Here is a 15,045-nt window from a genome sequence, read left to right on the forward strand (position 1 = left end):
AAAAAAAAAAAAAAAAAAAAAAGTCTATAGCATTATTGCTTAAGGTGAATGCTATAGTGTCATGAGTTCCTTACCATTTTATGGTTTTTTGTTTTTATTTTTAATAAATACTTCAGGAATCCTGAATGAGAAATGACACCATGATAAACACTCAGGTTTGCTTTTTCCTTACTTAGACTTACAAATCTGCTCATGCATATGATGCAGCTTCTCAAATAGAACACTAAATGTTGAATCTTTTAAAACCAAGCTCATTTAGTGCATCCAATGTTAAACAAGGGTAAGTTTGGTTTTTTTTTTTAATTCTCAAACATCCTGAAAACTGGGGTGATTTCCTTTTAACATGCCAGTGGGTAGATAATAAATGTATAATCTGCCCAGGTCCGCTCATTACCTGGAAATACACTGAGCTTTGGGGAGCTACGTTGATGCTTCCCAGCCCTGAGTTACAATTCAGGGTCCCCAAAAGAATCTTATTAATTGGAACTTAGATCCTAGATTCTAATTTTTCAAAGATCACTTTGATGGCAGGAGTGATGGTGGGAAGACCTTGATTCTTTTCAAAGAAATGGAGTGATATGCAATTGTAATCATGCATAATTGAATGAAAACTTTGCCAACAGTAAACTAAAAATACAGTCCAAAGTCAAATACATGAGATTTAGGTGCCCTGTTTTCCACACTTCTGATCCCTGCAGAACAGATGGGTGGTATTCCAACACATCCAACACATCAGCAATGTTTTCAGTGTTTGGGACCATTGTCCGGCTTCTGATGACTCACCAGCCCCCTCCCCCTCCAAGAAAAGAAGCCTTCCACCAGGGTTGGCTCCTTCCTTGGTGACAAGCCCTGGGCTCTGCATACAGTAGGCACTTAATAAATGCTGCCTGATTTGCTGAAAGGTACAGTGTGGATCGGAAACTTCTTTTTATCTTGTTCACAAACATTAGCTCTCGAAAGGATCTTAGAGGGCAGCTACATCTTGCTGTCTGTTGTATGATCCATCTACAAATTCTCAACAAGGTGGAGACACATGGGAAGTATCTTTTGGTGACCTCACCTCTGTGTCAACTGTCATAGCCTGGGACATTATATTTGACCCAACTAGGAGAGGCCATACGATGGAGAGACTGAAGGCACAGGACAACTGGGTCTGAGTCACCCCTCTACCTCCTAACTGTCCAGTTGTGTTTCTGGGTGGCAGACTTTCCCCCTCTAAGCCCGCTTTCCTCTTTATAAAATGAGAGTCGGACCCTCAAATGTTCCTAAACACATAGAGTTGTTGTTGTTCCTGTTTTTTTTTTTTTTTTTTTTTTTTTAACAGCACTTGACCTCAGATAAACATGCAAAAATTACAGTACAGTCATCCCTTGGTATCCACAGGGGACTGGTTCCAGGAACCCCCGAGAATACCGAAATCCATGGATGCCCAAGTTGCTGATATAAAATGGTATTGTATTTGCATATAACCTTCACACATCCTCCTGTATACTTTAAATCACCTCTAACATAAATGCTATGTAAACAGTTGTTAGACTGTGTTTTTCTTTTCCTGTATTACTTTTTATTGTTGTGTTGTCACTATTTTTTCCCCGAATATTTTCTCTCCTTGGTTGTTTGAATCCCAGGATGGGGATCTGTGGATATGGAGGGCTGACTGCAGTTGTTATGATTTCTATTTCCCTCATGTCACAGATGAGAAAACGGAGGCTGAGAGAGTCAGTGTGATGTGTTCAAAGTCCCAGAGACATTCAGTGGTGGAGCTGAACACCTCTGTCCGCCTTCAAAGTCCGGCTTGTCTTTTCTTTTTAGATCTGCCTAACTGCTCTCCAGCCTTCTTCAAATCCATCTGATGACGAGGTGCTTCTGACCGCACTAAATAGCATGTTCTATTTTCAGGTATTACCAAGTTCTTCCTTGACATGGAAGTTTAAAAACAAGTTAAAGTTTGCACATTCAATCTCGTGGATACCAGTAAAATAGACACACAGAGTTTCAGAGGATATTGTATAAAACATGTCAGCAACATGAAATAACCATATGCCATTGTACGTACTGGGAAATATGCTTGGTGAGACTGCCTTAGACTTACCCGGGACTCTCCCTCTCCTCTCCATTCAAGTCTATTTGGAAAGAGGTAAAAATAGCGACGCTGCCACTGAGTCAGAAATGGGTTTCCCAGTTTCAGCATGTACCCGTGCATAATACAGTCCTTCCCCAGAGCGTAATCTGAGGAATACAAAATCACTAGGAGTTAAATAGGCTCTGAAACAAAATGTCTTAGCAGCATTATTCTCTGAAAAAAGAACAGACATACTTTTTGGAAAAAGCAGGTTTCTATAAACAGAACACATTACAGAAGTCATGATTTTAGTTTTAAATGCATGTGCACTGGGGATCTAAAGATCAGAGGGTTCTGCAGCTCTCTCTGCTCACATAGTAAATGGCTTCTTCTCAATATTCTGATAAACCCATGATGTTCATTTATCGCTCTGGGAGGGCAAAAGTTAAGTTTCCAAACTCTTTTCATTATGTATAAGGAGAACTGGAGAATAGAGAGTATTTAAAGTCAAGTTATCCCCAGAGTACCTTCTCCTTTACGTGGGGTTGGGATTCCCCTTTAATCTCTCTTTTATCTTAAAATAATAATAGTGGGAATTTTCTTGTCCAAGTAATTTAAGGTAACATAAGGATCAAAAATGGTTCATTCCTCAGCTTAATGTTAGGTTTATTCCTCAAATATGTGGTTATGTATACAGATAATTCACACACATTGTTGAGTCCTGATTACATCTTTATCGTGAAATACTGTGTCTTTAAAAAAAAAAAAAGGTTAATTTTAAAGTCTATATTAAAGGCTTTGGTGATTGTGCTAAAATCATTCACTCACACACTCATTTCTTTGACAAGTATCACATGAATGCCCAGGTGCTGGGCGTGTTCCAGATATTCTGGGTTCAGCAGAGAACAAAAGAGACAAAAACCCCTGCTTCAGAGAGTTTACAATCTAGTGAGAGTTTCAGACCATCAGTAAACAAGTAAAACCCATGTCGTGTCATCTGGAGACAAGCAGGAAAAGAACAAAGGAGAGGGAGGGCCAGGGAGGGTCAGTGGTGATGGGGAAGGATGGAGTTGTCGTTTTCACTGAGAAGTGCTTGCATTTCCAAAATCTATTTAAAATACGAGCACAGTCATCCCTTGGCATCCACAAGGGATAGGTTCCAGGACCCTAGCAGATACCGAAATCAGTAGATGTTCAAGTCATCAATATCAAATGGCATGGTGTTTGTATAGAACCTACATATATCCTCCCACAAACTTTAAATCACCTCTAGTTTACCTATAATACCTAATACAGTGTAAATGCTACATAAATAGTTGTTACACTATGTAGCAGTGGTCCAGAACCTTTTTGGCACCAGGGACCAGTTTCGTGGAAGAGAATTTTTCCACAGATGGGGGTGGAGGAATGGTTTTGGGTTGAAACTGTTCTACTTCAGATCAAACATTCGATTCTCATAAGGAGCACGTAACCTAGATCCCTCACATGCGCAGTTCACAGTAGGGTTTGCACTCCTCTGAGAATCTCAGGCCACTGCTGATCTGACAGGAGGTGGAGCTCAGGTGGTGCCTCCTGCTGTGTGGCCCAGTTCCTAACGGCCTCCCCCTCCTCGGGGGTTGGGAACCCCTGCTGTATAGCTTTTATTTGTATTCTTTGTTATTGTTGCATTGTTATTCTTGTTGTTTTCTCCAGATATTTTGATCATGACTGGTCGAATCCACAGATGCAGAACCTGAGACGTGGAGGACCGACTGTATTATAAGTTTTTTTTTTTTTCAGGAATCTAAGCCTAGACTATATGTTTCTATAAAGGTGACCTCTGAGATTGTCAGCCGAGACCTACTTATGCACGAATTACTTACTAACATAGGAAGATAAATTCCTCGATTTGCTAAACTTTCTGTCTGATTACAGCTCTAACTAGAATGATACACTTGAACATGCTTATGAAGATATATATATTTCTGGATCCAATTAATCAGGATTCTAGTGACATCATGACCCCCCCCCCCCCACCCCGAGCAAGTCCACATTGATTCAATTTCCTGTGTAAAATCTGCTGTGGTAAACACAGCCCAGTGTGATCACAATGGACTTGTTCTCTAAAGAAGAGCTTAAGCCTGGACGTGGTGGCTCACACCTGTAATCCCAGCACTTTGGGAGGCCGAGGCGGGTGGATCACAAGGTCAGGAGTTCAAGACCAGCCTGGCCAACATAGTGAAATCCCATCTCTACTAAAAATACAAAAAATTAGCCAGGCATGGTGGTGGGCACCTGTAATCCCAGCTACTTGGGAGGCTGAGGTAGGAGAATTACTTGAACCTGGGAGGCGGAGGTTGCAGTGAGCCAAGATCGTGCCACTGCACTTCAACCTGGGTGACAGTGCAAGACTCTGTCTCAAACAAAAAAAAAAAAAAGAAGAGCTTACAAATAAAGGCTGTGTGTCCCTGCAGAATTGAGGTAAGCGCAGTTCAAAGAATGCAGGATTCCCTTGGTGTATTCTGGTAATGTTTATATACAGAGTAAGTCATCCAGAATCGAAGACACTTTAAATGATACAGGGAAATTGTCAGATAAGACCAAGGAATCCTATACTAAGATGCTGCCACCAAAGTAACCTATTAATAGAGTGAAAGAGTTTCTGGTCATTCTTGTTACATAAGGTTAACCTTGCAAGGGTCTTTGCTCAGAGGGAAAATGAAATTACATCTTAACATAATCATCAACTACAATAAATTATCCAAAATTCAAGAAATCTTAGAAAAATCAAGAGTAACCATATTCAGTGAATAGAGAATAATTGATTTATTTAAAACTTATGTTTCTTACTTGATGTTATGTTTAGTAGGGCACTGAATTATTTACATAAAAATACAGTTTGGCAATTTTTTTTTTTTTTGGAGACAGCTTCTTGCTGTGTCACTCAGGTTAGGGTGCAGTAGCACAATCTCAGCTCACTGCAGACAACCTCCTGGGCTCAAGTGATCCTCCTGTCTCGGCCCCCCAGTCCCTGGGACTACAGGTGCACACCACCACGTCTGGCTAATTCTTATTTTTTGTAGAGATGGGGTTTCACCATGTTGCCCAGGCTGGTCTTGGATTTCTGGACTCAAGTATCCTCCTGCCTCAGCCTCCTGAAGCGCTGGGATTACAGACGTGAGCCACTGCGCCTGGCCTGATTTGGCAATTTTTAAAATGCTGTTTGTAATATAAATGTCTTCATACATTTAACTCTTGTCTACCGCCATACCACCCTTAACATGCCCGATCTTGTCTGATCTTGGAAGCTAAGCCGGGTTGGGTCTGGTTAGTACCTGAATGGGAGACATTTACCTCTCTCTCTTCTTTTTTTTTTTTTTGAGACGGAGTCTTGCTGTATCGCCCAGGCTGGAGTGCAGGGGCCGGATCTCAGCTCACTGCAAGCTCCGCCTCCCGGGTTTACACCATTCTCCTGCCTCAGCCTCCCAAGTAGCTGGGACTACACGCGCCCGCCACCTCGCCCGGCTAGTTTTTTGTATTTTTTAGTAGAGACGGGGTTTCACTGTGTTAGCCAGGATGGTCTCGATCTCCTGACCTCATGATCCGCCCGTCTCGGCCTCCCAAAGTGCTGGGATTACAGGCTTGAGCCACTGCGCCCAGCCCATTTACCTCTCTTGACAAGTGACGTGTCATGCTAAGTTCCTTGCCAGGACTGGCTACATACTTCTCGGGCCCCAGTGCAAAACGAAAATGCAGGCCTCTTGTTTAAAAATGACTAAGAGTCTCAAGGTGATGACAACAGAGGACTAAACTGAGTCAGGTGCCCAGATGACTGCACAGGCACACACCAATGACACCAGCCCCACTCTTGACACTGTCATACTCAATCTGCAAGGAAAAAACCTCCAGACTAGTCCCCAAGTACTCCAAGATAAAAGGGCATACTAAAGAAACCCGGCCACCTGTCTCCATAGACTTATTTGTGTGCTGACTGAAGACTTTGAAATATTAGACTGAGCTCTTCCAAGCCAGAGCAAACTGAAACGATTTATGGTATTGATTTCTTCTCGACTGGAAAATACCATAAGACCCAAATACTTTTTCAGCTTTACAAGAAATTTTGAAAATTTACTGCATTAGAAATGTATTGAGACACGTGAGCTATTTTACCTTCTTCGTGGCCAAGTTGCTTATTTTTAGCTCTCTTCCTGGCCTCAATTTTATCCGTGTCTGCATTTACTGCTTCATAAACTGTTTCCGTTACTTCTTGCTGCCAGCGTTCAGAGATGACCAAAGGGAAGTTCTTGTAGAGTTCTTGGTCGCAATCAAGCAGCTGATTATTTTAAGAAATCAAGATGTTTATGATTTAACATACTTACAAAGGTAAGAGTCCACGGCGCCACATGCATGGTGACTCGATCATAACTCTATATAGGAAAATAACTAGATGGCAGCAGTAATCATTTCGAGGCAGGTTATTAGTTGTCATAAATCTCTGCTAATGACAACTCAAGTAATCAGCATCCACAAACAGAACTGGGGAGCACTTCACTTTCAGTCCTGGATCAGCTACGTCCAGCCCAATCTTCTATACTATCTTCATGACATGTTTGCCATTGAAAACTCACATATACAGGGTTTTACCCGAAGTACTAGGAGATTCAGACAACAAAGTAAAATTTCAATTATGGTAAGGATATTTCGTTTACATAGGTAGGAAAACTGTTTCTATAGTTTCAAAAACTGTTATAAGAGAGAAGCCAAAAGGGCTTTTGAACCTACCCTCAATTAATCTGAAAAGTTAGAAAAACAAATGGTAAATGAGGCTGAGCTTCCTATTAATTCCATGAACCTTCCAACTATTTACAGTTTGACATCATAATCACATGTGTAAGAACTCTCCAGACACATGGACAGTTTAGGCAATGGAGACTTTAAGAGCTGCTGTAACAAAAATTACACTTAATGGTAGCATTTTTCTTCCAAGCGATTACTCAAAATTCTTCTTTCTCCCCTCTAGGTAAGGCTGCACTTTGAATATGAACAAAGAAAATGGTTTTCTGCATGTGAGCTACATTTTTATGGCAGAAATACTAGCAAGTCTACTGATTAAAAACATGCTTGTCTTAGAAGCACAGACCTCCTTAGAGACTTAATTTGCTTACTCCTTGAAAGATAAGCAGGGGTAGGTATCGTAACAGGCAAAACACTGACAAGGACAAGGAAGACCAAGGAGGCTAAGGCACTTGCACACACTCCCTTAGCAAATCAACAGAGCACCAGAAGCAGCTGCATCCCACACCCCAACATGGGGCCCACTCCATCCAGTCTCATTGATCTGTTATAATAATCTGCTGATTCTGAGGTCACTTTGACCTGTAGAGCTTTTCCTCTTTCTGTTTTCTTCAGGCATTCAATCTAAGCCCATAACGGAGCCCTTCGGTTGCTCTGAATGGGACTGGAGGTGCGTGTGTGAGTGTGTGTGAGTGATGGGGTGCTGAAAACCTCAAGGTCCGATGAGCAGCTGAGATCAGGCACACAGGGACAGGTTCTGAACGGTCCGGCAAAGAGCCAAAGCACGCTCCTTGCCCAGGTAGTTATTCTGAAATGGCCAACTCGGTTTAATAGACACTGTTCTACCGCCTACAATTTCAGGAAGACTTCATCTTTATGACTGAGCCCACCTTGCTGAAAAGGAATTAAAAAAAAAACAAAAACTTATGTTTACATGAGGTGAGTTTTCTCCCACCCTTTTAAAGAAAATGTATTATTTGGGCTGTTTTTAAAAGATAGTTTCTTAAAATGCAGTCCCCTGCCCTCCCTGCTGGACTCAGCTCTCACGGGGGCAGGACCTGGGCTTCTTGCTTACAGCTGACTCCCTACCAGACAGGACTTCTTGTTCTAAGTGTGCTCCTTCTCAGCTCTCGCTCAGGAAGAACCAAAACATAATAGTAGAAGCTACTAGTTTGTCAAGCATTGACTATATGCCTGTAGCCTTCAGCAGGCCACCTCATTTATCCTCAGAGAACGCTTGGCAATGAAACCCCCCACTTTACAGGTGAGAAAGCCAAGACTCGAGAGGTTACAGAATGGCCCACATTCACTCAGCTAAGAGGCAGATCCCAGCCCAGTCTGTCTGACTCCAAAGCCTAGATCTTGGTTTACAACATTTTTAAGTATGATAATCTCTTTTTAACATCAAAACATGTTCATGGGTGCCCACGTAATAGTATTTTATTTTTAGTACTCTGATGGATAGATAGTGGTATACGGCAGGTGAAAAAATTCTACTGTGACAGCAGTAAATTTTAAAAATTCCTTTGTAAGTGGATTGTTCCCCAAAACACTGCTGTATACTCATATACCTGACAGGTATCAACGGTTCCGGCTACAGACGACACCTGGTGGTGTACAGGTCTAGGCATCGGTCTCAATGCTGACCCCAGCCACTGCTCCAGACCACAGAGGGATGTCTCTCAGTTAGTCAGCAATCCTCACAGCCCTGTGACCTGGGTCCTCTGCACTTTGTCTTCGCCTCACCTCCAACACCTGAGAAGCTGGTCCCGTGAACACCCTAATCATCATCACGGCCCAGCCCCTCATCTCCTGGGGCCCCTAGCTCTGACCAGCTGCCACTGGGTTCCCCAGGTGCACTTAGCCTGTACATACTGCTTCCGATAGCTGCTCTCCTTCCCCACAATCCTCCCATCTTCCTCCAGCCATTTACTGCCTTTTCTGTCCCACAGCCTAGTGGGTCCAAGTCCTATGTGTCTCTGGTTATAGCTCCTGCTAGGCCCTTGCATTTTACTTGTCACTCTTTTATTTACACCTCACAGTCATGTGTTTTAATAGTGCTGCAGCCTTCTGGAGAAGGAAGCTACTTGGTGGGGAAGGCAAGGAGGGTTAGTGTCAGAAGGGTGTAAATGGGGGCAGCTAAGAAGAAACAGGGGAGGCCCGGGGGCAGTGGGGAGAGCCTGGGGCAAGCTGCCAGCATGGGGGTAGGTGAGAGCTTGATGTAGTGATATGTTTTGACCCAGCATCTTAAACAGGATGATCTTCTCTCATGACTCACCACCTCTAATTATGTCTTGTCTACTTGGGGGAATAACGATACGAATGAAAGTTCAAAGAAGGCAGAGGATTGTATTTAAAAAAAAACAGTGATTATTTCACCTTTGACTGACAAATGCAAAATGATTCATGCTGTTTGCTCTTTCATCCTAATGTGGGTAGATCTAAAAACTTAGAAGAACTGAGACAGTTGGCTGTTTTGCACTAGGGAAGTATGTTTGATATCACACAGCTGTTTTTCCTGCTTCAGGTACAATTCAAGTTTTATTTCAATCACAAATATTCCAAATCAATAAACATTTTACCTTGCAGTTCCTCAGAAATAAAACTATTAGTCTGAAGAAAGCCTTCAAAGCCTTTAATTTAGGTCCTTAACTTACATTCTTCAAATATGTTGATACTCATTTGTAGGCAAAATACTACAACAGCCCAATATTAAAACAACCACTAAGTTTGCTTTCCAACAGAAATCCCCCCATCCAAAAATAAAAATAAAGAAATAAGTGGTTGCATGTGTACCTTAATCCCTTTGGTATCCTCTTCATCAAATGAGCCAATATCAAAGGCATCAGCAGCATTGACTTCTCCCCGGGGAGGAATCAAGGGCGGTGGGTACTGGAAGATCCAAATAAGCATGGTACAGTTATCAGATGATCGTACGGTCCCGTCCCAACCTAACATTCCACAAAGACAGCAGAGTGCGAGATGTCCGCATGCCACACTGCACAGCATGTCATTCAAGCTTGTAACAAATCACATTTCATATTGTGTAGAAAAGCCTCTGCACTGAATAGCCCCAAAGGAAGGCCCTAGATTTTAGACAAATTAAAGAAAAACAGGATTCATGTCCAAAGCCTTAAATAATTTTCAAATATAACAAAATCTCAGGACTGCATATCCATCCACCTCAGCTTAAGAAAGCACATTCTCTGAGAAGACGCAACACCACCTTCAGGTTGCTAGAACCACAAGGGACAACGGGGCCTAGAGGGAGCAGGGCACACCTGCGAACGCCCTGAGGTACATGTTAACTGACCCAGAGGTCGAACTCTAATTCAGCAGGACTAACAGATTAGTCTTTCTTTACTAGAGAAAATCATCATTTCTCGGCAGCTTGAGTTCATGCAAAGCAAATCTAAAGCTGATAATCAACATTTTTCTAAAAATTGAATTTGGGGTGTTTCCTGTATCAACGCAAATATAATGAAGCTTAAAATAAGGAAAGGAAATTATCCTGATATAAAATCATGCTCATTCTTATGTAGTATTGGGCTAGAAAATATACATACATTTATGGCAGAAGTTTCATGTACATTTTATAGATATCTATGTAAAAATCCAGTCACGTTGAGATAAGAATTCAAGAAGAAGAGCAAAAACTAAAAAAGGCTCAATTATATGTGCATTTGAATTAACTAGATAATAGCTCCATTTTACCCTGTATAAGTTGATATAGGAGATATTTTCAAAATGTTTATATTAGGGAAATGAAGAGTGAGAGTGCCCCAAAGGGAACTGGCTGCATGGTAACTCTTGGGTACCAGGGCACTGCAGACACAGGATGCTGGGGGAGGTAGGTGGTGGGGATGCTGGGGAGACAGAGCCAGGAAGCCAGCAGTGCATAGAGAGACAGAGACAGAAACTGACAGAGATGAGCGTGTAAGGGTGGCAGTATCCAAAGTTGAGTCCCAGACAGAGGGAGTACCTTTTGTAAGTAGACATGCTGCCAGTCAACACCTTTGAAAAAGCTGTGCTCTTTTACTTCCTGTGAGCTGGAGGAGAAAGAGTCATAACAGTGCTAAGTATGCATTTGGAAACATAAGAAATACCGTGCAAAACTGTCTCCTGTTAACAACACAGTGGAACAAGTATTTCCAGTTTTTCCTTTAAGAAAGCAAATAAATACGCTTCCTGCAAAACAACAGGAAGAACGCTATGATGTTTAGAATACTGCATGCAGCGCCTGGGAATATTATCCCATATGATCATTTATTTGAGTTATTACAGTTTAAGATAACCTAGAAATTTTCACAGATATATATACACACACGTATACACATACAATAATTCTATAGTCATGAGAACATAACTGAAAATAATTAAATTGGATATCTATACATTAAAGAAATTTATAGCAAATATTTACACATCACAATAGATAATGTAATAGGAAAATGACAGGAATGTGAAGGACCACATTTACTCAGAAGCAAACAAGAGATCTAATAATATAATGTATACCAAAACCCTTTATAAATTGAAGAAACCCATCCTGGCTAACACAGTGAAACCCCGTCTGTACTAAAAATACAAAAAAAAAATTAGCCAGGCGTGGTGGCGGGCACCTGTAGTCCCAGCTACTTGGGAGGCTGAGGCAGGAGAATGGTGTGAACCCGGGAGGCAGAGCTTGCAGTGAGCCGAGTTCACGCCACCGCACTCCAGCCTGGGTGACACAGCGAGACTCCGTCTCAAAAATAAGAATAGAAATACAAAATAAATTGAAGAAACAAGTTTTCTTGAAGGTCATGATTAAAACTCAGAGTACCCAGAGCAAAAGTTGGCCGGGCATGGTGGCTCATGCCTGTAATCTTAGCACTTCGGGAAGCCAAGGTGGGTGGATCGCCTGAGCTCTGGAGTTCGAGACCAGTCTGGGCAACACAACGAAACCCTGTCTTGATTAAAATACAAAAAAATTAGCTGGGCGTGGTAGTGGGCGCCTGTAGTCTCAGCTATTTGGGAGGTTGAGGCAGGAGAATTGCTTGAACCTGGGAAGCAGAGGTTGCAGTGAGCCGAGATTGTGCCTCTACACTCCAGCCTGGGTGACACAGTGAGACCCTGTAGCCAGGAAAAAAAAAAAAAGTTGTACACTCCAAAGAAAAGCCTGCGTCGGGGAGCAGCACTCCCAGCACATGCCACTGACGGTCTCTCCACATCCTGTCACAGAGCTCAAGGCTGCTTCTTGGGGCCCTTCTGTAGTCAGTCCCTGGGGCATCTCGCCCAGCCCAGAGCTTGAGTGTCCTTATAGGACTCCTCAATCTGTATCCCAAGCGCCAACCTGTGCCCTGTGTTCCAGGACACTCCTACTCCTCAGCCCACTCAGAGGATGCAGGCAGGTCTAAAGCAGCCCTCTCTGCACTGCTCCTGCACAGGCCCAGGCAGGATGGTCCTGGATGCTTATCTTCCCTCAGGCTTCGCGGCCAGCCCTTGGCCAGACCCAGACCTGACTACTTCCTACCACCTCCCATCCTCATGAGACTCTTGCTTAGGTTCTTTTCTTCCTTTTTTTTTAAAATTTATTTTTATTTATGTATTTATTATTATTTTTTATTTTTTGAGATGGAGTCTCTTTCTGTCACCCAGGCTGGAGTGCAGTGCTGTAATCTCAGCTCACTGCAACCTCCGCCTCTCGGGTTCGAGCAATTCTCCTGCCTCAGCCTCCTGAGTAGCTGGGATTACAGGCACGTGCCACCATGCCCAGCTAAGTATTATTATTATTATTATTTATTATTATTGTATTTTTAGTAGAGACAGGGTTTCACCATGTTGGTCAGGCTGGTCTCAAACTCCTGAACTTGTGATCCGCCCACCTCGGCCTCCCAAAGTACTGGTATTACAGGCGTGAGCCACCATGCCCAGCCAGGGGTAGTGATTCCTGCTCAGGGTGCTACCGGCATTTGTGGGCAGGGAAGAAAGGATAGACGTCCTGTCAGAAACACTGAGGCATCAGAGCCCTGGCACCTCTTGCCTAAACTGCTCTAACGCCTCCTCCTCTGACCTCTAGTCCTGCCCACCTGCAGCCCCATCCCACTTCATACAGCGCCCAAATCATCTTCAATGAACTCACCACTTCTCTGCTCAAAACTCTCCAAAGTCTTGCTTTGCACTATCTGGACCTGTCTTACTCGATGTTTCTACACCATGGCTTTCCCACAGCATGAGCTTCAGGAAGGCAGGGGCCATGCCTACCATGTGCACTGCCTCAGCCACTTCACGGGGTAGCATCAGTGTGTGCCCAGTAAACAGACAGTGAATGAAGGAATGGGATCCAAGTCAGTTGTTATCCTTGTGCATTTTTACTGGAAACACTTCGGTGATTTTCTTAGTGGGTTCCATTTTGTACCCATCATTGTCCACACATTAAATGTGGTAAGCTAAATAAGAAGTTTACTTCCATATATCCAAGCAATTAGAAATGCCCCAGAAAGAAGGTTTCTGGTTCAAGCCAGTGATTGCGTGCAAGCATGTAACTTTACACAGTCTCAATAACCGCTGAAATGGCAGGAAAGCAACATGGAGATATAAACCCACCACAGGAGCCAGGCACGGTGGCTCACACCTGTAATCCTAGCTCTTTGGGTGATAAGAGGGGAAGATCACTTGAGGCCAGCAGTTCAAGACCCATCTGGGCAACATAGCAAGACCCCTTCTCTATTAAAAAAAAAAAAAAATGTTAACCAGGCATGGTAATGTGGGCCTGTGGCCCCAGCTACTCAGGAGGCTGAGGCCAAAGGATTACTTGAGTCCAGAAGTTTGGGGCTGGAGTGAGCTATGATCATGCCATAGAACTCCAGCCTGGGGGACAGAGTGAGATACTATCTCTTTTAAAAAACAAAAATAGGCCGGATGCAGTGACTCATGCCTGTAATCCCAGCACTTTGGGAGGCCAAGGCGGGTAGATCACTCGAGGTCAGGAGTTCAAGACCAGCCTTGCCAACATGGCGAAACCCCATCTCTACCAAAAATACAAAAGTTAGCTGGGTGTGGTGGTGCACACCTGTATTCCCAGCTACTTGGGAAGCTGAGGCAGGAGAATTACTTGATCCTGGGAGGCAGGGGTTGCAGTGAGCCAAGACTATGCCACTGCACTCCAACCTGGGTAACAGAGCGAGACTCAATCTCAAAAAAATAAAAAATAAAATAAAAGTAAAATAAATATTAGAAAATAAATCCACCACGAGAGAGAGAGAGAGAGAGAGAGAGAGAGAGAGAGAGAGAGAGAGGGCCATCAGCAGACAAGAGGGGGTGCTGACACAGGGGTAGTGACTGACAGCAAAGCAGGGCAGAGCTACTGCCCTGGGGGCGGAGCCAGCATGCTGAGCTCCAGCTCACCACAGTGTGTGTGGCTGGGGGATGAGACACAGGACTGGAGCTCTGGGCACTGAGCTGCACACGCACACACATGCACACCCATACCTGCTGTACTTCCTTCTCCCACACCCAACTCCAGAAACCTGCAGCAAGGTGTTTACTCTAACATGGGGTAAAACCCCTGAAAGGTTCTACTTTTAAGAAATTAAACCTGCTAAAGATTTTTAGAAAGAAACGAATAAAAGGGTTGAAAATGTATGCTACCAGCAAGTAAAACAAAGAATTAAAGCAAAGATACAGATAATATACAAGATCAGGAGCACAGAGGCCCAAATCTAGAAAGGAATCCCAGCATCTGGCTAATAAGAGTTCTATGAGAAACAGAGGAGGATAAATGTCAAATAAGTAAAGTAAGGGTGGTCTCCAAGCTGAAGAGCACAAGTCTCCAAGCATGAGGGATGCTATGTGCCTGCCATCGTGAGTGGTAACCTAGCTCCATGACCTGCACTGACTGTTCGCTTGTACACAATAAAGCAAGAGCTTCAAAATTCTGGGGGAAAATTATTATTTACTTAGAATTCTATATCTAGCCTAAATATAGCAGGAGGCAGGGAATCGAGTGAATGGCAGATTCAGACCAGGAGACTGGAAAGGGAAGTGTTGGGTGAGATGATGCCAATCAGCAGAAATAGAGCACCTCTGTCTCACTGCAGCTGCAGGCTGAGTCCTTCCCGAAAGAAACATCAGGGAAAAACAAAGTCCACAACTATCATATTCTGTTCTGAGAGAGAGAGAGAGAGAGAGTGTGTGATATCATATTTTATATATATTATATATATATTTTA

The 15,045-nt window shown here is 43.2% G+C and overlaps 1 protein-coding gene across 1 annotated transcript in view; it reads right to left on the reverse strand.

Annotated features, from left to right (window-relative positions):
- Positions 1-15,045, reverse strand: part of GRK3 (G protein-coupled receptor kinase 3) — a 164,743-nt gene that overhangs the window by 4,248 nt on the left and 145,450 nt on the right. The window contains 4 exon segments of the mRNA XM_017853173.1: positions 2,093-2,229; positions 6,212-6,374; positions 9,632-9,727; positions 10,818-10,884. Of these exon segments, the coding sequence (XP_017708662.1) occupies positions 2,093-2,229; positions 6,212-6,374; positions 9,632-9,727; positions 10,818-10,884 (463 nt within the window).

Source organism: Rhinopithecus bieti, unplaced genomic scaffold (genome assembly GCF_001698545.2).
Source record: "Rhinopithecus bieti isolate Rb0 unplaced genomic scaffold, ASM169854v2 scaffold_2314, whole genome shotgun sequence".
Lineage (NCBI taxonomy): Eukaryota > Metazoa > Chordata > Mammalia > Primates > Cercopithecidae > Rhinopithecus > Rhinopithecus bieti.